Below are 23,583 nucleotides of genomic sequence, written 5' to 3'. Positions count from 1 at the left end.
CATAAATGAGATTGATTTGAAAGTGTTGTGTGTACTGCATAACAATTATCAATGATTAAGGAAGGATAAGGTGAATAATGTATTTTCCCAACGGTTAATCATATAAAGAATCGGGTCTGCATGGCAATGTTTTAAAGAAAATATATAAGCAAATATTTGCCAGCTTAAATTTATTTTAGCTGCTTTGATCATCATTCAATCTATCATAGTATTTTAAGGATTGACTGAAGAACACAGTGAGTCATTTATTTATGTTCTCTGACTTGTTTCAAGGCCACCCATAAAGAAAAGCTGTGATCATGACTTTGTGCAATAAAAGTATGTGATAAACCTAGCTCAAACAACCTGAAACTTAAAACCTGGTTTCAGCCAGAAATAGTCTTCGGACCTATACTGTAGGCAGCATTTCCTTATACAGAAAATCGTATAATGTTGCTTAATGTTCCTGTTTATATGATTCATGTGCTGCTGTTATCACTAGGCTGGTTAATGATCAGTCAGGGTGAAACCTGGGAGTGCCGCAGATAAAGGGCAGCGTTCTCTGAGTCAACAGCAGCAGGTTAATGTGAGTTTGTGAAACTAAATTGCCACAAAAACCAAGAGACTTGACGACGTGTATATATTGGCACTGGAAACTTGAGAAGAGCAAACATGAGATTGTAAGCGCATTTGTTGATGTGATTTGCCTGGGGGAAAACATTGAAATAAACCCAAACCACAAGTCTTTTGTAGATCATTTCATTCTAACTCGCTCATTTACACAAACGCAATCCTCATTCATCCTCTGTATAAGTATCATGAAGCTATAAATCATAAAGCATCTCACCCAGTCCTGTACATCCTGGCCCTCTGAAGACCTGACCCTCGGCGCGTCCCAGTAGATGTTAGCTTTGCCGTGGTGCCAGATCTTGCTGCGGGTCTTGTAGGCGTAGTAAGCCGACAGGGACAGGGCCAACACCACCATCAGACCCAGCACAAACGCCACCGCCTGAGGAAAGACAGTAAATCATAGATCAGGATACAATACAATAGATGTCAGTAGAATAGTAAATAATAATCTAACTGTTGGGAAAATACTGAATGTACTCTTCCAATTTCAGAGTAGCACATGATAACAAAGGCCCTACGAAGCTGTGTACGTAACCGGATGTATGATTACCTAGAAGAGCGTCAGGACTGTTTTAGGCATATGATAGCTATGTGACAACGATTAACATGATGATTCAGCCTCTATGGAGATAGACATATGACTGTCATTGTTGGAGCTATATATCTCTTTATATTATTTAATAGTTTAAAATGTATTCTCTTGCGGTTTATAGTGTTTATTGGAAATGTATTCTTAGTTAGCGTCATAAGTTAAAGTAGTTTCTATGCTCTTATTTTGAAGGCACTGTGATTAGAGCACCTGGTGTAATTTTATATATTGGAGACAGGTGGAGGTGGGAGCCAGAGCACTAGTAGGCAAATGGTTTTTTACCAGGGTTTTCCAACCACAAGAAAGGAAAGCCATAGGAGAGGCTTAAAGGAACCAACCATAGGAAACCTGTTCATTGTCAATGATATTGGATCATAATAAATGCACAACGGAGATTCTTGTCTGGACCTGGATCATTGCCCTGCGTAAGATCTGCTAACTAGTGCCTCAGCGGCTGTATTATTTTAAGTTAATTATCTGTTTTATTTGTATATGATTTTGGCCGCTACAGTCATGTTTATTGCTTACGTGGGCCTTAGCTAATCTGAACTAAGCATAGAATACTGCTTTGGACCGGTATACATGTATCTTCTGGCTGAATAACACCCTGTCTTGTATATAAAGCATGTGAAGGACACTGTTCTGGGAACTATTTGTCCCATGCAGTGCTGTATGTGATGACTACTTCCATTCTTGAAAGGACAATAAATACAGGATCCTGATTATTGAAGCTCAAGCCGGTAACGTGTGATATTTTTCTAACACTAACCAACCTCCTCGGGGTCCATGAAGCAGTAGTGGTACAGGTATTGGTTGTACATGGGGAAACCGCCTGGAAACCCGGCCCCGATGCTGCCGCTGAGGCTGGGACTGCCCTGGATGCTCTGGCACATCATCAGCATGGGATTGTAGAGCATGCTCTGTGAGCTCTGAGACATCGGGTTCACCCCAATCACAAAGATGATGTCAATGATGCCCTAAAAGACAAAAGAAAGGCATGTTTACTCACAGTAATCATTTAAATGTATCCTATATTATATTTGAATGATCTCCCATGCTATTATGACTTCTTTCATGTGATGTATTTCCTTTTAATCTAGTCCTATAATGTAACCCCCCTCAGCTCTAGAGAGATTTTTGACACCTTTAAGTTTATTGTTTAGATTTTCTGGCCTGCAAATGTTCTTGTTTTGGTACATTCTCACAGTTTTTATTACATTTATTTTATAGACAGCAAGTTGCAGTCTGCCTATAATAAACACACGGTACACTTTCTGCTTGGTATTTAACAGATGATAGACATAGTGACTGTTATTTTGTATATATTAATTGTTGTGCTTTTATTTATGTCTTTAATGTGTGCATATGTATAAATGTGTCTGTTGATTGTGTATATATATCTATATACATATTTTTATTTTGTATTCCTCGGGATTGTGGGAAACGGTATTTCGATCTCTCTGTCTGTACACACAAACTGAAAGATTGGCAATAAAGTTGACTTAACAACTTGCTGATGAACAGAGTGGAGTATTTGGCGGCTAAAGTAACAGATATTTTACTCAGGGGCTGGTGGAGACCAAAACAGAGCTAAAAGGAGAGGAAATATTATATGTTCAGCTTCAACTCCAAATGCTTCTTTGTATCTGCTGGATGTGACAACTGTGGCTGTTCCTTCACTGCTAATAATGTAATTGACACATTACATATTTGGTGAGACTCACTTGAAGGACAGCTAAGATGATATCACAGATGAACATGGTGAGGTAGAACCTGCACCCCCTCATGATCCGTGACCGCGAGAAACTGGCCACCAGGAAGCCCAGTGAGACCAGGAAGTTAATGGCCGCCATGGAGATCATCGCCGCCTTGGCAGACTGTGGCGTCATGTAGGAGCCCCCGTAGCCGTAGCTGCCTCCATAATATCCAGACTCCATCCCTGCACCACCCCCTGCAGCCCCGACACCGTAGCCCCCGTACCCAAATCCATTCATGTCCCACACTAAGGTGGAGGCCACGCAGGCGAAGATGAGAAAGCACATGAGGACCGTTGCTCCTTGGAAGGATTTGACGAAGCCAGGAGGAGAAAACCAGCGGTAGAAGTGCTGAGGCTTCTCCTCCATGTAGTGGGAGTCCGGGGGGACGTTGTTGGTGTAGGGGACATACTGGCTCTGCGGGGAGTGGACGCTCCGTGGGGGGTAGAAGCTGTGGGAGTTAGTGCTGTAAGGTGGGCTGTACACAGGGGGGCTATCGTAGTACCGAGGCTCATACATGATTTCGAGGATATTACTGCAATTTCACCTGGAAGAGAGGAAAAATATGGACTAAGTCATTCATGAGGGCAATTTCTTTTTATGACATTACTTGCTTAAATGTGTTTTAGCACGACATAGTAATGCATTTAAGAGAAGATTTGAAGTTTTAACATGAATTCTAACATGTGTGCCTTGATTAGAAAATTGACTATTAAAGGGACAGTTCACCCCAAAACTAAAATGTTCCCCCTTACCTGTAGAGCTATGTATCAATACTGTTCTGGTGTGATTTGCCAAAGTGTTGTAGATATCAGCTGTAGAGATGTCTGCCAGTTCTCTGGAATAAATAAGATAGATGGTTGTCGGCTTGTGGTGCTCAAAGCCACAACAACTTGAATTTGTCATCTTAAAATGATGGTTGTTGTAAGATTTCCATGTAGTATCTACTTTAAATGTTTCAGTAGAAAAATAATAGTTTGGTCAATTAAATAGAGAGAAGGCCAGTATTTTTTAACACTCTCACAAAGAAACGGGTGAGCTACCCCTTTAAAAAGGAATGTAAATGCATAAAAATAAATATTTCAAATGCCTGTTCCTCAATCCTTTCAGCAGTTTTTGTTGTGAGTAAGCTTTTTAAGCACTTCTTAAGGCCCAGCATGCACCTCTCTGCCCTTCAATCACCTCAGCCCATCCCTGAACCCCCTCTCGGATAACGCTGACCCACGCTTCATCACTCCAGAGGAACTCAACCCAACAGGCTTCAATAATTCAGACTGACAGCAGATAAGAGGAGGCATGTCACCTGAGTGCACCTGCTCACTGAGACAAGGGGAGATACAAAATAGGACCAACCACTGTGGTAGACGTGTTTGGGTAAATCATTATATGATTAATATTACCATACTTCCAATTTGCCCTCAGATAGTAAGAAAAGCTTAAAAATAAAAATACTTCTAACTATATTTCTTTAATTTGTCTCCCTCTGTTCTTAATTCGTGATGATATGAATTAGATAAATACATTCAAATAAACTGAGGTGAAAGATATCTATGTCCATAGTTGTGTCTAGCTTAATATCCAAAGGCTTTAAACGTCCATTATCAAAGCCTAAACATGTTCTTACATTCAGCAGGACAACAAATTGATCACTTTGAAAGGAAATAGACTTTGTAGCAACTTTAACACTGAAATGATCAGTCACAAAGAGTAAAACACTTACCCGGGCACTATGGAAACGTTCCTCAACTTCGCACAGGTCCTGCTCATATCTCGCGTCATTCATGAGTCTCCTCTCGAACCGCACACTGTCCTCTTTATACTTCAGCGACGATCATAAACCGAGTCATTTCCTTTGAAGGATACTTTCACTTAACAAAAAGCCCGTAAACGAAACCTGCGGAGCGGCTGTGTCTCAGGAGGACAGATCCCCCACTGCTGTCCCGCCGGAGAGACACGTGTCCGCTTTCACAGGTCCTGCATGTAGGCTGTAGCTCCCTGACATTAAACATTAAAGACTGCATGAGAAGTAGCTCTCAGAGGCCTGGTCAAGTTATAAAATAATTTGAATATTTTAATTATGTGAATATGACTTCTAGCTCCATCATTGTATTAATAATAATTATAATTATAATAATAATAATAATGCCTGTATCATTCATTATTTTTAAAGTTGCATTGTTCTTCTGTAAGTAGCCATACACTATTTGTCCATTGTACCTACATAAAAGGCAGTTAATTGATTTTTGGATCAACAGCAAATTACTGCATTACTATTTGAATATAATGTTTATTCGTTTATAATTGTTCAAGAAACAAAAATATCTAGTTAATTTGTTTGAGTCAAAATACATTACAAATACATACAAATATATATTTTTGGTCAGACCGTTTCAGACAGTTTAAGTATAGTGGTGTGGAGATACACTGTCCAATATGTTGCTTGGTTAAACCATTTAACGGCTCTCACAAACTTGCTGTTTGTTTATGGGAGATTAAACATTTTACCTGTGTCCAAACCGCTTAACAACAGCAGCCTGCAGCAAACATTATTGACCTTAATGCTGCTGTTCAAAAAACATCCGAATATCACTGTCGACACAATACAGCAGAGAAGAGGAGAAAATACTTTGATAATGTTTTATTGATAGACACTGCAGTGACTGTCACTGTATTAATGAGCAGAAAACAATCAGTGATAATGATAATGCAGAAATTAGCAACAAGGACACCGGAAATATAGTCATATAATGTGGGAGTCTGGCCTAATTGCAGTTGAAAAAAGAATAGATTATTATATCTTCACATAAATAGAAGATTCATTTAAAATGTCCTGGTATGTGTCCCTTGTATGTTTAAAACATCTGTTTTAAATATATAAACTAGATATATAGCCAGTCAGACGCTAAATATCTGTCTAAAATTAACATCCAGAGGTTGACTCAAATTACTTAAATGCATCTTAGATGTTTCATATTAACAAAATTACCTTTTGGTGTTTTCAAGTTAGAAAGGCACCAGGCTAATAGAGCCTAAACAAATATTTGTAAAGTCTCTTTACCGAGCTCCCAACTTAATTCTGAACTAGATTTATTTTTGTTTTATAAACATAGAGAAATAAAAAAGCTGAAGGACAATACAAATCATGTATTACATAACACACCTAAGGAGCAAAACAAAGAAGCCAACATAGGTCGTAATTTAAACCAACTGTCAACACAGGGCACAAAATATACAATGATTGTGCAAATAAAAAACAGCATACAGTACATGTAAGTTACAAAAATCCAACCTTTATGATACAAACTTTACAAGATATTTAGTGCAATCACTGGTAAAACACTGAATTTACATGTACGAACACAATACAAAAGGAGTGTACCATTCAGCCCTTATAGTGCATTAGCTCTGGTGTTAAAAAAAACAGGTTTCATGTTAACCTCTAACTTCTTGTTAACGCAATAAATATATTCAATGCAATCAACATATGAGAAAGCATAAAAAAGAGACAATGAATCACTGACTAAAAGGTTATTTGTTTTGTCTGCTCATTGGGTGCTTAAGCCATTTCTCTCTGTTCTTCTTCATTCCCATTCATTTTCCATGGCCTGTTCGTCAAAAGTGTGGATTCTGTTTTTAATGTAACTTAATTTAGCTTTTAAATATTCGCAGCGTTCCTTTTTCTCCAGGAAGCCAGGGTCCTGTGAAAACACACACATCAAATAATTAATTGATTAATGGATGTAGCCTTAGTTTTTTCTTTTCTAACTTTAGTCTTGCCTGAATTATTCTGTAAAAGCTGCGTTAAATGAAACGTTTTCAGTTTTACTGTACAAGCAATATTATTTGCATAAGTTGAAAGCTTTAATAAAGAAAAGGAGATAATAGGTGTTGACACTATTGATACAATTTGAACACATGTTGGAGTTAAATGTGAGATTGCCAAATACATTTTTCAAATGTTTTAGAGTGAACAGATGGAAGAACATTATGGGGAAATCAATATTTAACTTACGCTCTTTTTCTGCTGATACTTCCGCAAAATAGTTTGAATCCTCTGCTTATCCTATACATTTTTTTGGAAAAAAATCGTTTGCATCAAACCATGTGGAAACATGTCTGTACTATAAGGAGGTCTTATTAGGTCACTTTTACCTCAAATTCAATTAAAGGAGTGGTTTATATTAATTATGGAAATGGTTTAGTAAAGGTCGCTCACCTCTTGGCTTTTTCCCTCTCTGGGAAGTTGTGCCATGGTGGCGTCCAGCTCTCTGAACTTCTGGAGGGTGCTGCTGATGTCTCTGTGAAGGTCCTTGTATTCCTGATACTGGTCATTGAAAACCGCTTTGTACTTTTCCCTTTTTTCCACACAGCTGATCTCTGGATACTTTCTATCGGAAAGAAGAAAGACATTCGATTACATTGAACAGTAGGAAGTATAAATGACTAATAGATAGAAAGAAATCTTGAGTACATTATTTATACAACTCTATAACATGCATAGCTCAAATGTTCACTCACATGATATAGTCTGCGATGATGTGAACTTTGGGAGTGTATTCAGACGCTGTGGCTCTGTTCACACTGACTGGGTTCTTATGGAGCACTTTTTGGTTGGTAAAACCTGTACTCAGAGACTTATCCGTTTCATCCTTGAATGAAATGTGCTTTGTTTTTTGAGGTGTTAGTGGGATGGACTGGTGAAACTCCTCCTTGGGCTAAAGGTAAGAAAGACAGAGGATCATTGAAACAAAAATACAAAATAAAGGATGTAATAAGTCATAAATCACTCTGTGCAGGCCTGTAATATCAAATATAGTAGCTAACCATGCCGTTTCTCACCGATTGGTGGTGGCTGCAATGCTGGAAAACTCGAGTCTATTAGCAAACAGTAACGAGCGAACTAGTCTGTGTTGATTGACATTACTAAAAACAATCTTAATAAAAAAAACAAAATACAACAGTCTAGTCTAATTCTAAAAAAGATTGTATTTTTTGCGCACTGAAATGGTAAATGGGAATTTAGTACAAATTAAATAGGATCAGCTTCCAGTCACATTCAACATTAGCTATTTGTGCTAAAAGATTCTAGCTGCTCCATAGTCGGTTAATCTGTTGGACTGGACTGAAAAATATCAACAGCGTAATACGCAAAGATGGTAAACATGGTAAACTGTAACTTATAAACTTTAACTTATAAACTTTACAATGATGTTAGCTTTGAGCTGAAACCGCAGTGTGCATACTGCCTCACAGAGCTGCTAGGATGACCATGGACTGGTCTTGCTAACATGCTACATAACATGGGCTTCACGTAGTAATGCTGTTGTTGCTATATTATTTTCTATCTTCAGTTATTTTATCAGAGCAGTATATATGTGTATATTTTGTGCTGTTTATTAAAAAAATGTTGGTTCTACAAAAATACAGGCCACAGCAACTTTGTCTTTCATAATTCAATATCTATACAATACCGCCATTGATCCTTCTTAATTGTGTTTGCTTGTCATTTTATATTCATCGCAAAAAACATCAGACAAATGAACAGAGAGAGAACAAGTAGAATAGGAATGTCTACTTCACTGTTACTTTTTCTATATCTGGCACATTTACACAAAGAGAACTGCTTGTTCAATGAATTGAGGAAAAACACAGTTTACAGCTTTTAGACAAATCCTGGCTGCCATTGGAAAAGGCTGACAAATCAATAACCACAAATTGGCATGGCTCACTGTAGATTATCTTGAATGACTTTATATTTTATTCGATTTGATTTGACGCTCTGGTTTTAGGGCTGTTGTGGGCTCATTTGCCATGAGTAAATAGTATCCATTACTGTTGTCAACAATAAACAGGGTATTTGTCATGTTTTATTTTAAACAAGCGCAATAAATGACAAAAAAGAGAGTGATGCCCAGCCTTTATATGCAATGATCTTTTCTTTAATCTAAACTCTCATTAGAATTGATGACAAGTACCTTTTTTTCAAAGTATTCCCTCTCCCTACGAGCGGCCTCATGTCTCCACATCTTCAGACACACAAGGAAGCTAGCCAGATACAAGGCCATGTTGATGAAGATGAAAGCTGTTCCCGCCATCTGGCCCCCTTCCACCCGACACAGACTGGCCATGATGGGGTTAACGCCTATCGTCGTGTAGCATAGCCCCCCGCGGTTCAAGTCATTTAGGTAGACGATCCCCGTCGCCATGTAGAGCAGGAACAGCGCCACGTTAATTAGGCCCTCCGTCAGAGGCCACCAGGGGGCATCGAGGAGGATGGTGCGGTAATACATCGTCATTCCCATCACTAAGAGAATGAAGGTTATAATCCAGGAGATTCCAGCTACTGCCAGTATAAAGGGCGTCATGGGGCCTCTGTAGCTGTATCCAGACATGCCTAGTCCGTTGTTATAAGCACCGTTATAGAGTCCGTAGCTGTTGGACCACTCATTGTCTTTCTGGATGTAACCGATGACGCAGGCCAAGACCATGCCCCCAAAAAGGAGCTGAATTCCGGAAAGAAGTCTGAGCAACCCTGGCCAGGATTTCAAATAAGAGTACTTCTGGTTGTAGACCTCCAGCTTCTCAGCGTAGTACTCTGCAGGGTGGATACTCGTGAGGAGGGATTCCTCTCGTGGGTTCAGATCGAACAGATCATCAGAAGGGCTTTCCCTCAGCAAAGGCTTCTGGGAGTTACAGCTGGAGTTGGGAAGTGAATCACCCCACTTCCTGCGCTCCAGCAGGGGACTCACAGGAGGGCTCACTCTGGTGCCATTAGGAAGGATCTGGATCCTGTTGCTGCTGGCTTCAGAGTCATTAAAACTGTCCCCTTCCTTTTTCCATTTATGCATGATGCCACCCCATGCCTGAGGGATGAGGGATCTCAGCCTTTCCTTCATGCTCCCTTTTGCTTCCTCCTTCTCTGCATACGGTGCAGTGCTGGATGTGCGGCCTGTGGAGTTATTGTCGCCATCCTCTGTGATATTATCTGGTGTGGGTGTGTGAGTCACCCACACAGGCACTGGTGGATCACTAATGGAGTTCCTCTTGCTTGAGGAGGAGCCGACCACACTGTCAGGCTCCTGTCTCTTGAATTTCCTGCTCCAGTTCTTCATGCTGCAGGCTGACTGTGTTGATTCATTGAGAAAGAAGTAATCACAAAATCCTTATCAGACATGAAGAGGGAGAAACTGTGGGGGGTAAAAAGATGAGTTATTAGTTGTGTATAATAGGCATGAAAGCATACGTATATAATTATACGCTGTAAGGTGTATAATTAACACATCAGAGCCTCAGTAGCTCTCATGTTATGATTTTAACTATACTTCATTATCTATCATTGGAAACAAAGCAAAATGGAATGTGAAAGAGGAAGTATGAACTTTCAACTTTATATCAATTTCTGTTTAATAAAAAAAAGAGATGATTTTTTAAATCCTAATTTAATAACACAATGTTTAATTGTTTTCAATTGTTAGCATTTGTTTCTTGTTCATTCCACCATTATAATGACATTCCAACATTCACCCTGCTTTTATCACTTTTTTTGTTTGTGTTTGATACAACTCCTAACTGTGTCTACCTTTTGTTTCTTAGCAGCTAGAATCCATGATTCTTTGCTGTTTTTAACAGTTTGTTACCTATAAACAGCAGCCTGCTGCTTTTGGATACAAAGCTGATGACATCGCTGAGAGCAAGAAAAAAACAGTAAAGCTTTCGTCCTTCCTCATAAATATGCTTTTAAGTTGATTACCTTGTTTATTTGCTTTCCTTTGTCAGTAGACGTTTGATGTCAGTAAGACTTAATAATATGCTGGTCACCTTATATGCTTTGTGATTTATGGCACACCAAAACATTGCCAAAACTCTGACATTGTCCTCTAAACACAGAGATCAGATAGTTTGGGTTGGTATGAAGGTATTCCTGGCTCTGCTCCAGAACAACTGAGAGAGAATCTGCAACTTTACTACAGTACATCTCAGGCTCGGCTAATAACACAGGACTTTAAGCTGAGCTGTGACTCACAGTGTGCTGCTGCAGGAGCTCTTAATACACAGCCAAAGTCATGAAACTGCCACAAAGTGGGAACACATTCCTAACAGAGCATGTTTGTTTTGAAGACAATAAGAAAGATTGAAAAGCAGATAGTTCTCTTACCGTTTTGACCCAAGTTTGTTTCTCTGATCATGCAGGTGGACTTTGAGCTTCTGTTTGTGAGGGAACAGGAACTGATACCTTCCGTAAAATGGCCGGTGTGTCCAGCAGGCCCACTCAGATCACCCTCTTCAGTCTCAGGTGACTCACTCCTGGCGTTGGACGCGCAGTAACACACAGGCAGGCTGATTGGTCAATGTGTGTTGTGAACTGAGGGGGAGTAAAAGCTTACAAATTAACCCTGAACCGCCTGTGTGCTGGTGCTCACTGGCACCACTGGGTTAATCTGTGGGAGAGAGAAACAGAGAGAGTTTTTTTGACATTAATACAACTGAGGAGAGGAGGAGGTGAGTTAACCTAAAATGATGCAAGAAACAGGTTATTAAAGGCCTGGACAGCCATTAAGGCTGCTTCTAAATTTTAAAAAAATAAGTAAATGTTAGAAAAGTTCATAGTCCACTCATTAATACTGCTAAACCCTAAAGTATTATCACTTAAATGATCAGAAACTGTGGCTTGTCCACAAGATTACATTTATTTTTAGAGACAAGCATGTTTGATGCCAGCTCTGTGATATCAATTACATCTCATAAATAAGATTTGTGAAATACTGCTTTATCATTCTCACATTTAATGAATATTTAATTCTCTGCTCAACTGTATCATATTGCGTTGTTGCCACAGAGGGAACTGGAGGGTTTGGCACTAGAGGGCAGCAGGATCCTGTGCTTCTCACTTAGATGCTTCCTCTCTCTCCCTCACTGAGTTTTCTCATTGTCTCTTTCCCACTTAAGCCACCTTTGCTCTGCTGCATGTTTCCTAGCCCCCTGTAAACATCACAATCTATACTGTATCTTTTGACCTTGTTTCTTTAGTGCAGGGGTGGGGAACCTTTTTCCTCTCAAGGGCCTTTTACATTTTTTCAACATCCTCCGAGGGCCGTACAAATTATTGACCTCCGCTTAAAAATCACAGCCCATTCATTTCATGCTGTGCAAAGAAAAAGCAACCTCTTAATCCAGATATCTTACCATGACTCGCGCATGCATGCACGTGCACGGTTGTGGCATGACCACCAAAACAGAAAGTTATGGACATATATGGATATGGATATGGATATGGATATGGATATGGAACTGTATTCTTGTTTATTAATAACAACTTTTTGTTACTGTCATATAGTATTTTATACCTGTTTACTTTATTCTCTTATTTTTTTATAACTATAATGATCATATAAAGATGTGCCTTTACCTCACTGGATGTAGAAAAAGCTTCTTATATTCGTTAGCATAGCTAGCTAACCAGATGCTAATAACAACAAAGTTATTGACTGTATGATCAGTATGACAGATGAACAGATCGCCAATGGGCTTACAACTAAAGACCGCAGCCACGCCAAAAACTGCAGCATGTGTACGGCTCCTTATGGGTGCTGCCATTTTTTAAGTACCGGAGCGCCGTTCTGGTGCTCTCGGTCAGAACTGCACCCCTTTCAGACGAGACATACCAAGTGATGACACTCGATTCCACCGGGTCCGTCTGCGTCGCGGCTGTATGGAAAGCCAATTGCGCCATTATACACGCGTATGTTCGCGCGAATATACGGGGAGGTCCGTATATTCGCGCGAAAATACGCGCAAATATACGGGGAGGTCCGTATATTCACACGTATAATGGCGCAATTGGCTTTCCATACAGCTGCGCCGTGGTTTTGGTCCGGCCTCCACCGGCATCATACCCTACCGGGCGCGTTTCAGAAGCATTTCAGAAGCGGAGCGTCTTGCCTGCCGGTTTGCAGTTTTTGTTGATTTGGGCATATTTCCTGGACAGGCTACTTTGTACAGACAAAGTTAATAATAATTGTAATATCCCAGTTATAAACGACATGAATCAAAGATGTGTTGCTGTATTTTAGTGGTAAAAAAATGCATTCATCATCATCTTTATTCTATATACAGTGGGGCAAAAAAGTATTTAGTTAGCCACCAATTGTGCAAGTTCTCCCACTTAAAAAGATGAGAGAGGCCTGTAATTTTCATCAACTATGAGAGACAAAATGAGAGAAGAAAATCCAGAAAATCACATTGTCTGATTTTTAAAGAATTTATTTGCAAATGATGGTGGAAAATAAGTATTTGGTCACCGACAAACAAACAAGATTTCTGGCTCTCACAGACCTGTAACTTCTTCTTTAAGAGACTCCTCTGTCCTCCACTTGTTAACTGTATTAATGGCACCTGTTTGAACTCGTTATCAGTATAAAAGACACCTGTCCACAACCTCAAACAGTCACACTCCAAACTCTACTATGGCCAAGACCAAAGAGCTGTCAAAGGACACCAGAAACAAAATTGTAGACCCGCACCAGGCTGGGAAGACTGAATCTGCAATAGGTAAGCAGCTTGGTGTGAAGAAATCAACTGTGGGAGCAATTATTAGAAAATGGAAGACATACAAGACCACTGATAATCTCCCTCGATCTGGGGCTCCACGCAAGATCTCACTCCATGGGGTCAAAATGATCACAAGAACGGTGAGCAAAAATCCCAGAACCACGCGGGGGGACCTAGTCAATGACCTGCAGAGAGCTGGGACCAAAGTAACAAAGGCTACCATCAGTAACACACTACGTTGCCAGGGACTCAAATCCTGCAGTGTCGGACGTGTCCCCCTGCTTAAGCCAGTACATGTCCAGGCCCGTCTGAAGTTTGCTAGAGAGCATTTAGATGATCCAGAAGAGGATTGGGAGAATGTCATATGGTCAGATGAAACCAAAATAGAACCTTTTGGTAAAAACTCAGCTAGACGTGGTTGGAGGAGAAAGAACACCATACCTACTGTGAAACATGGGGGTGGAAACATCATGCTTTGGGGCTGTTTTTCTGCAAAGGGACCAGGACGACTGATCCGTGTAAAGGAAAGAATGAATGGGGCCATGTATCGTGAGATTTTGAGTGACAACCTCCCCATCAGCAAGGGCATTGAAGATGAAACGTGGCTGGGTCTTTCAGCATGACAATGATCCCAAACACACCGCCCGGGGCAACGAAGGAGTGGCTTCGTAAGAAGCATTTCAAGGTCCTGGAGTGGCCTAGCCAGTCTCCAGATCTCAACCCCATAGAAAATCTTTGGAGGGAGTTGAAAGTCTGTGTTGCCCAGCAACAGCCCCAAAACATCACTGCTCTAGAGGAGATCTGGAATGGGCCAAAATACCAGCAACAGTGTGTGAAAACCTTGTGAAGACTTACAGAAAACGTTTGACCTCTGTCATTGCCAACAAAGGGTATATAACAAAGTATTGAGATGAACTTTTGTTATTGACCAAATACTTATTTTCCACCATAATTTGCAAATAAATTCTTTAAAAATCAGACAATGTGATTTTCTGTTTTTTTTTTGTCTTTCTCATTTTGTCTCTCATAGTTGAGGTATACCTAGGATGAAAATAACAGGCCTCTCATCTTTTTAAGTGGGAGAACTTGCACAATTGTTGGCTGACTAAATACTTTTTTGCCCCACTGTATATAATTTACACAGTGCCTGTAAACCGGAAGAGAACGCTGGAATTTCTCCTCCTACTTGAAAGAATACGGAGGGATAGGGTCTGCAATGCTCTGACTGGTCCACTTCCTGCCCGGCGCCTCTGCAACGCCTCGCATCAAAAAATAGACTTGAGTCCTATTTTGAGCGGAGCCCAGCGCCGAGACGCTTCTGGGACGCTTCTGAGACGTAACGCGGCGCGTCTGGTGGAATAGCACCCATTGACTAGAGTGGCTGCGATCTTTGCGAGCGCGGCCGTAAGGCGGCCGTAACGCGGCCGTAACGCGGCCGTAACGCGACGCAGACAGACCCGGTGGAATCTAGGGTTGGCTCGTGTTGTGTTCAAGGACCCTGACTTTGGTCGGGAAAAGTAGGCACTCGATTGTTTAGTTATTTTGCGGTCTAGATTTCTTTTAATTTTTTTCTTTTTTGCGTGTGTTTATAAATTACCTCGAGGGCCATATCAAATGGTCTCGCGGGCCGGAGGTTTCCCACCCCTGCTCTAGTGTCTTGTGAAGATTACAATAAATAGAGGGTTAAATTAATTAAATCCACCCTGATATTGAGCTATTTTTAATGGTTGCAAATGGCAAAGTGCAGGTTGTTATTTAAAAAGTAACCAGTATTCAGGATTACAAGAACCTCGCCTTTAGCAATGACTACATGTCCTCTCCTTATTAAGATTTAAACCTTTGTGTGTTACTCGCTGTGTAATGTGACATCACTCGGTGCTAGCCATTCCTCCCCAGCAGCGCACATTTTCATGTAGAGAAAGCTCAAGGCAAGGACATCTGTAATGACACACACACACACACACACACACACACACACACACACACACACACACACACACACACACACACACACACACACACACACACACACACACACACACACACACACCCTGCAGTACTCACAGCCAGTACAGTATACACATAATGCAACCCACTTCTCCAGTGAGTAGCTACCTTGGCCCGGAGCTTCCTCATCTGTTGTTGCCGCGCTCGTCCTCTACTGCCGGAAGGTGCCTGTCAGCTGAAAATAATATTCAGAACAATGCCAGATTCATGTATATAAAGCACAAACTTAACTTGTAAAATAGTTACTAAAAGGACTCAGTCGTGCTGTCCTGTGAAGCATAATATTTGTAATAGCTGAAATAATGAATGTCTCTCGCTTATCGCTTATCTCCCCTCAACAGATATTTGTAGAATTGTTATCAAAAGCATTAGTGAGTGACAGAAATACTTAGTGAGTTATGCAAATGTCAAAGGAATTGCTTGAAATTTCAGGAAATATGATTAATTATTTTCTTGCTGATACTTTAGCCTAGTAGCTTAGCTTAGATTAGTTTAGCGACTGGAAACAGGGAAACAGCTAGTCTGGCTCTGCTCAAAGGCAAAATAAACCCAATAACGTATATTTTCTCCCAAATGGTAGGCTACAGCTCGCTCAAGTATCAATAATTGAAGAGGGGATTTTATGTTGCTTTTCAGATTCTTTTACAATACAGGGATAATTCAGTGAAGTGCTTCTAGCGCGCTGATTTGATTGATTATCTATTAACAGCACTTTGGCCTACATTTCCTTTGTTTGCATGTGGGGCAACTGACTGTATTTTTTTACAGGCCTTTCATTGCCTTATGTAAATCAATTGAACTGATTTGGTATTTGAAATGTGCTATACAAATAAACATAATTTCAATTTGACCTATGCATTTTGCAATCTTATATTGCTTAAAGGGTCAAAGGTATCGATCAATAGCCTGACATTTAGTGCATCATTAAATGGTGATCCACTGTGTGATTAAGCATTAACACATGAGGCACTAGTGATGGATGTAAGTATAGGTGCCTATATGGAGAAAGTTCATCTTTATTTCTGATAAAACAGTTATTGTGAGTGATGTGATCATGGATCTTAGTTTCTAGCCTTGGTTTAAATGATTATGTCAAGATGAGGACAAATGGTAAGCTGCATGTATACATTATGTGTGTGTATCTCAGTGTACATGTGCACACACTCGCACTGTAGAAACATACATGTGCACTCAGTGGCGACTGTTCATTAGGGACAACTAGTGTCAGCAGAAAGTAATTCAAAAAAAATTCCCCAAAAATGCAAAAAAAAAGACATCTTTAAATATATTTTAAGAGAGCAGCATAGCGATTCAAATCAGTAAAACGGAAAGAAAATGAATGAAGTTGACCATCTACTTCAGCTTTGATAAGTTCATTTTATGTCATATCTTTTGTTGATCTTCTGTGTTTTGCCTAGGCTATTGCTCTGCTGGATCGATTGATATTGTGACCTCGGTGATGTGTGTTTTCCTTATACCCCCCCATCCCCCCTCTCTCTCTATCGGAACCATGGATAGCCTACAGCTATTTGTTTACGTGTTTAAAAAATCACCAGAAGCTTATATATACACATCTAAGTTGTTCGTGCCCCTCCACTTTTGTACATATAAAAACGCTACTGGCACTTTCATGCATGAAGTCCTGACACATGGCTGAAAAAAGGCTATTTTCTTCCTTCAGAGGTAAATGAGGCAGGGAAGCTCCAAGCTCATTTGTATCAGTTCATTCTGCCTTTAGAGAAAAACCAGCAACAAGATAGCAGATACAGTAGAAAGAGAGAAATGATTGATGCTGAATAAACAACACTCAAAAAAACATTAATTTGAATAAAAAGCCCTTCACACCCACTTTCAACCACGACAGCATTGTGCATTAAAAAGTGCCAAAAACCAAGATCAATACTGCTATACTATTAGCTGAAAGTGATAGGGAGGGCATTACGAATAATGCAGCTGCTAGCCATTAGCTTCCAGGGCAGACGGGGAGAACAATAGGGCCTGCAATCAATTCATCATTACTTCCTCTGCCGGCCGCAAGCTATCCCCGAAGGATCTTTTCACACTCTGGTATGATCCTAAACACCCTGCAAGTCGATTCCCTCCCCTCCACCCATTCCCGGTCCGAGGGTCATCTTCAGTCAACCTTCTCATCTTGCTTCACCATTGACCCATCGTAAGTACCCTCTAGGGTGGATCTGTGGTAATTTGATGCCTCTTTTTTTTGCCTTTTACACAAGAGTGAGCAGTAGCTGGATGAATTTACTGGGCTAATTAAGATACAGAAATATTACTGTGGGAAAAACTGGAAAGCACCTGCTTAGGCCAGGCTGGGTATCTACGGCTATGGCCTTAATTTACCAATGTATAACTTTGCACTGTGAAACTATATTCTGATCTAAGAGTGCATGTTTGAAATCACACATTACCAGTTAAAGGGATAACAACACTATATTTAATTATGTGGTATTCATGTGGGAGGGATGAGGAGCAGAGGAGCTGTGTTTCCAATGCTGCATGTGTTTGGGGTTGTATAGCAACAACTGCAGGGTGACTGACTCTGCCACTCTTGCGGGATATCGGTCTGCTGCCAAGTCCCTCCTGATTTGGCTGTAATTAACCAGGTTGAGCCTTGTTTGTGCATGTGGACATGAATAGTAGCTTGTTATTTGAAAATGAATGGCTTTGTGTGTATGTGCGTGTGTGTTATGTACAGCTTATAGTTCACTTTGGAACAGAGCCTCAGCAGCTGTGTGTCCTCTGGAGCAATGTTTATGTCAATACATCCTCCTGTAATCATGTTTTAGGATGTGCCTGATTTTTCCAGGAACAGACACGTGATGTCTGTATCTGTCAACACATGTGCCAACTCACCTTTCACTGTAACGATTAGCTGTTTCCCTTTTCTTTGTTTAAAAAAGTTTCAGATTGGAGGTCATGCAAGTATACTAGCTCTGCCAAAAAGGAGAAGAGAGTGAGGTCATAGCTGAAGAAAGTCTTTAATGATTTGACCTTGGTGTCTCTCCTTGCTAGGACAAAAGTTCACCTGCAAAATGAAGGAACAGCGAACAGTATACAGAGAACATGTTAAACCCATTTGCCATCCATTAAAAGTTGATTTATTCCAGTGCTACTACGTACATTATGCATCATATGGCAGTGTACACAGAACAATGATTGGGTTACATTTCTTCACTTTTTGGGTTTTTTGTTCAGTAGAAGTGTGTTTTGATTCCTGCTCTACGAGGAAAGCCTACTTTTCAGGATAATTAAAAAGACTCTGGGATGCGTTTATCACTTTGACTCATCTACCATCATCGGAATAACATCATGAATGTCCCTCACTTTACTACAAAATACTGTGCATTTTTTAATTTCCTAGTGGAGAAAAATTGGGTCACTATTAGATATTGGAATGGTGTTTTGGCAGGACTTAGTTGGTGACAGGATAAGGAGTGCAGAAGAAAACCAACTTCCACAACAGGGTTAAAAAACAGAACCTGATTGTACCTCCATTAGCAGAAAAAAAAATTGAAATTAATCAAATATAATATTTGTATAATATGTCATTTCCTTTCTAGATGTTTATTCTACTGCATTTTTGCAACCTGCTGTGTGGGCTCCCGGCTACCTTCACCCCTGCGTCTCAATATTCGGCCCGTTTGTTCGACATCTACAATGAGGTCATATTTACAGGACACACTCTTGCTCTTCACAAACCCCCTCAAACCCCCCGGGCCAAAACGAACGTCTGTCAGTAAATGAGCTACTGTTCTCATCTTTCCCATTTTTCCCCCAGCTCGCCCCAGCTGATGAAGGATGAACTCCCTAACACCAGTACTGTTACGTCTCTGGGGGACAACACTCCAGCATCTGCGATCCTTTCTGGTGTAACTGAATATTACACACTGAGTGCAACATGAAACATGACCTGAGGGTTCCCCTGCTTCCTCCTGTTTTTTCGTTTTTTTTCATTCAAACCTCTAAAAGGTCTTTGCTGCGGGCCATTTGGGAAGCCTATTTGCGTTTGGGGGGGCTGAAGTTGTTAATGATGACAGACGACAAACGCAAGGCTAAATATTCAATGCAATGATAAGGTGGAGACCTGTGATACATAAAAGGCAGGTAAGGTCAAAATCAAGCAGACAGTCTTACGTTAGCTGTCCTGACTCAATGGATGACACTGACTGAAACAGTCCATGATCGAAACAGAGACTGTTATGGCATAAAAGATCCTTCTATACTGAGAGGATGGAGTGTAGCAAGAGAAGTGGCTGGAGGTGGGGGCAGTAAAGAGTCATGCTTCATCAACTCAAGTTGAAAGGAAAAAAGCTAATAGTCATGCTTGATTAAGATCCACTCAAAGCAATCTGAATGTGTTCTTAAATGAAGTGCTCTTCGGCCTGTCCAAAGCCTGTGGGAGAATGACCTCACTCACAGGGGTTAGAGATTGCCCCAATTCAAATCGTAGCATCTTGAAATAGTTAAGATCCAGCGAAAAATATGATCCTATTTATCTATTAGCTTAAGGGGTCATAAAGACTCTGTTTTAGCTCCAACATCCTTTTACGTATGCAAGTTATCTACCATTCAAACTACTTTAGGACGGCATGCTAGCCCACTAACCCGCTGACTCCCTGATCTGCCTTTTATATGTTCTCTGGAAAAAAATGCTTTAAACATCCTAAATGTTTATCTTCAAAAAGTAATGTATAACTCTAAGATTAATCATTCACCATGCCTCTCAAATTCAGAATGTTTTAATCGTATCCTCTATCCTAGTCAATGTGTAATAATGTATTTTAAAAAGACACCACAGTGGCCTAATACTGTAATGTTAGAGGAATAGTTGGGAAATAAGTTAATTCACTTGATTGCTCATTGAGATAGATGAAAAGATTGACAGCACTCTTTCGGTAAATAAGAAGCTACCAACAGAAGTCGCTAGCTAATTAATATTGAAAAAGGCAAAAAGTATAAAAACAGATGCTTCTGCATAGGGGTATTACAATACACTTACAAGCTCCTGAAAATCACTTAAAAAGTCATGTTTGTTTAATCCGTACGAAAACCGAAGTACAAACATGTTGAGAACACGCAGTAGCCAGGGCAACCAGCAGAAACTCCAGGAAGTGACAATTTCATTTCAGTTTTCTGTAGGGATTAAACAACCAATAAACATTGTTTTAATTTATAAAGAGCTAGGAATACTGTTCTCCTTGTTTCTAGTCTTGACCACAAGCTCACCTCAGCTTAGCTAAACTAAGCTAACCAGCTTCTAGCAGTAGCTTCATATTTACACTGTTGTATCAATCTTTGCATCAAACACTTGGCTAGAAAATGAATAAATGTATTTCCCAAAACCATTCTTTTAAGTTTGCAGAGGGACCCTTTCATCCAAGTTTCTTCAGCACTTTTATTTGTATCCTTTTATAACAGCGATGAATTCTTCACCTCATATTTTAAAGGGAATGCATTACAGAATCACATTACTGCAACTCTCTAGGTTCTGCAACTCTAAAAACCCTAGGTATCCTAGTAAAACATGTTTTGTAAAAGAAAGGAAAGAAAGGCAACCCAAACTAAATTAAACGTAATAAAAGTCTAAATAAAATCATCAAGCCATCCGAGGAAGAATGTGCTCCACTGCCATTGTTGCACATACCCATGGAGACCAGTGATGTGAGCCTGTGTGGCCGCACATACCGGCAGACCTCAAGCCATGCCATCATCTGAAGACCACAGGAAGCTCTAATTAGGGGTGGTGAGAAAGGTAGACTACAACATATTTCATCATTGTATTAGTGCAGCATTGAGCTAAAAGTGAACTCTGACAAACACACTCACAAATATTCTCTCAGACTGTCTCCCTTTTGCTTTAGTCTCTGAACGTTTTCTTAACCCACGGTGTTAGTAGAAATAGAAATAAAAAAATTCAAAACATTTAGAGTTGCTGTGTAATGGAGGCAATGTTATGCATTACATTAAGACATTTTCTTTAAATTTTTGGAGGAATGTATCTGAAAAAGGAATGCAATGCTGTATTCAGACTGTTAACATCGTAAAAAAGCTCTGAAATCAGTAATTAAATAACCCTCTACTATTTATACATTCAGGCACTGAAAAATCACATGTCAATATGTAACTAAAAAAGATAGTCGCTCTCATTTTCCCTTGGTAAGAACAAGGAAGCTGAAACCTTGAAGTTGGCAACTGTGTACATTTTCCTACCCAGTAGTAATGCCATATGCATCCCCTTTGCTCTTCGTTTGTGTGACAGTTTCCCCTCCCCCTTAAGTGCATTTTCAAACACTGACCTGAAGCCAGAGCTTTCCAAGCCTTATCTAAAGCTTTCACCCTACATATGGGAAAGAATCTATGACACTAGTCTTTTGAAAGGGAAATCCAATGGTTTGTCACAGGACAAACAGATAGACGGACGGATGGGTGGACGGATGTCCTCCATGGCCTCAGAGGGCCAGCAGGTGAGCCGAGGCTCTCGTCTCCACAGACCGACTTCCCCCCTCGTGGTTAAGGACTCTCCGGTGTGATAGCCAGCTCTCACCCCAGCGACCCTGAACTCATTCATTTTTTAACTATACAAGGGCTTTTACAAAAAAGCTAACTTGAACAGCCATACAATGGCTAAAACATAAACCATATCTCTACTTTATCTCTGTTTTTCAGTCATTTTTCATTTTTTTCCCTTTTTCTTTTTTTTGATGCATTTGTGTTTTTTCTCGATTGAAGTCTTTGTTTGCTTTTTCTTTATTCTTTTGGAGTAGCTCTGATCCTGTCCTGTGCTGAGTCGCCCAGTCACAGAGGAATTGGTATTTGGATGTGATGTGGGGGGGGGAAAGGGGAGAGAAGATGGATGGGAGGGAGAGAATAAGGGCAAGGATCAGGTCAGAGGTCAAGATATGGGTTCATTATCAGTCCAGACGTGGACTCGCCAGCGGTTACAGGGGCAGCATTGGATAGGAGTGAGGTGGCGAGTTGGTTTGGGAAAGGTGAGGAACGTCGGGTTGGTCAAGGTTATCCGCTATCAGAGGATGTGTGTGGTGCTGTGGAGGGAGAGCGCCGCCTGCGGGCGGTGGAAGTCCACGACCGCTCAGAGCGCTCAGAGCGTTCAGAGCGCTCCGAGGCTAGTGAGGCGGGCCGAAAGCGGTGAACAAAGCCGTCCAGGAATTCCTGCTGCTGCTGGGTTATGGCTTGGGAGATGAGGCAGGGCAGAGCCTGCAGGCTGCCCGTCACCGAGTCCAACTTGTCCTCCAACGTGCCGATGCGCTTGTCCAGCTCCTCACTGCGCTCCTGCAGCTCTGACACCAGGTCATACATCACATTCTGGGTCTAATGAAGGAGAGAGAGTAATGTGTTTGGGGAGGTGCAGGAAAAGGAAGACAGAGAGGGAAGAAGAGAAGGGCCGGGGGGGTTAGAGGAGGATAACTTAATAAAAACAAGTAAAGATGCACCCAAATTTATTTATACGCCTTTTCCTTTTTAAGCACAAAACACCTGATCAAATAGTCCATGAACTCTTGCCTCATTGCCAGTAAAGAAGTAGGTCTTCCTTTTGTAATTTCAGCCGTGTCAAGTTCTACATTAGGGATGTGACAGTTGAAGCACGTTATTAAATAGCTCTATGTTAGGGTCTCCTTAAACTCTTAAACCAGAGGTTTTTGTTTTATGCCAGGTTTGTATGAGGTGTTTATAATATTATGCAGCAAATTAATCTACTTTTTGTCAATAGAGTCTGGTGGCTTTAAGGAAATTATATTAATTGTATGTTCAACAAATTATAATAATTATATAAATCTTGTTTGTAATGTTTTCGTCACTGCAACTGGAAGGGGCGCAGATGAATACCTTTGACTACTGCTGAGCCAGTAATAATTGCTGATTGTAACCTTTCCCACGGTAGACAAAAGCCAGATGTTAGCGGGTGATACTGGGTATTTTGTCCATTGGAAAACTGGGCTTAACAGGATGTGCAGTATGTTTACATGGGGAAAAGCCCTGCATGTCTTAAATGACATAAGTAGCCAGTCTAAATCTGACTTACTCAGTCTGAAGAGGAGG

General features: G+C 40.5%; 3 protein-coding genes across 5 annotated transcripts in view; all 3 read right to left on the bottom strand.

Annotated features, from left to right (window-relative positions):
* Nucleotides 1–826: 826 nt before the first annotated feature.
* Nucleotides 827–3,471, bottom strand: LOC104957385 (occludin-like; the record flags this gene model as incomplete). The annotated part of the gene is made up of 3 exons (XM_010785013.1): nucleotides 2,923–3,471; nucleotides 1,972–2,175; nucleotides 827–988 (listed from the first exon to the last, which is right to left on the bottom strand). Coding segments are annotated over exons 1-3 (915 nt in total), but the record flags the coding sequence as incomplete, so codon positions are not given.
* Nucleotides 3,472–5,583: 2,112 nt separating this feature from the next.
* Nucleotides 5,584–11,196, bottom strand: LOC104957384 (MARVEL domain-containing protein 2-like). Its single transcript, XM_010785012.1, has 6 exons — nucleotides 11,108–11,196; nucleotides 8,928–10,139; nucleotides 7,471–7,667; nucleotides 7,169–7,340; nucleotides 6,965–7,015; nucleotides 5,584–6,650 (listed from the first exon to the last, which is right to left on the bottom strand). The coding sequence occupies exons 2-6, from the start codon at nucleotides 10,062–10,064 to the stop codon at nucleotides 6,534–6,536; spliced, it is 1,674 nt and encodes a 557-aa protein (XP_010783314.1). The 5' UTR covers nucleotides 10,065–10,139; nucleotides 11,108–11,196; the 3' UTR covers nucleotides 5,584–6,533.
* A 7,300-nt stretch (nucleotides 11,197–18,496) lies between these two features.
* Nucleotides 18,497–23,583, bottom strand: part of LOC104957383 (small conductance calcium-activated potassium channel protein 2-like) — a 69,953-nt gene continuing 64,866 nt past the window's right edge. For all 3 annotated transcript variants that reach the window (XM_010785009.1, XM_010785011.1, XM_010785010.1), the window contains one exon: nucleotides 18,497–22,854. In XM_010785009.1, the coding sequence (XP_010783311.1) occupies nucleotides 22,540–22,854 (315 nt within the window). In that variant the 3' untranslated portion in view covers nucleotides 18,497–22,539. The remainder of the gene's footprint in view (nucleotides 22,855–23,583) is intronic.

Source organism: Notothenia coriiceps, unplaced genomic scaffold (genome assembly GCF_000735185.1).
Source record: "Notothenia coriiceps isolate Sejong01 unplaced genomic scaffold, NC01 NC01_scaffold00026887, whole genome shotgun sequence".
Lineage (NCBI taxonomy): Eukaryota > Metazoa > Chordata > Actinopteri > Perciformes > Nototheniidae > Notothenia > Notothenia coriiceps.
Note: the sequence above shows the minus strand (reverse complement) of the source record. Positions and strands in the feature narration are given on the sequence as shown.

What these genes read in the sequence shown, in the direction of transcription:
- LOC104957384 (XM_010785012.1), bottom strand. Translation starts at nt 10,064, where the DNA reads ATGAAGAACTGGAGCAGGAAATTCAAGAGACAGGAGCCTGACAGTGTG. An exon ending in ATCATCGCAGACTATATCAT is followed by an intron (nt 7,341 to 7,470) that starts GTGAGTGAACAT and finishes TCTTTCCGATAG; the next exon opens with AAAGTATCCAGAGATCAGCT. An exon ending in AGTATCAGCAGAAAAAGAGC is followed by an intron (nt 6,651 to 6,964) that starts GTAAGTTAAATA and finishes GTGTTTTCACAG; the next exon opens with GACCCTGGCTTCCTGGAGAA.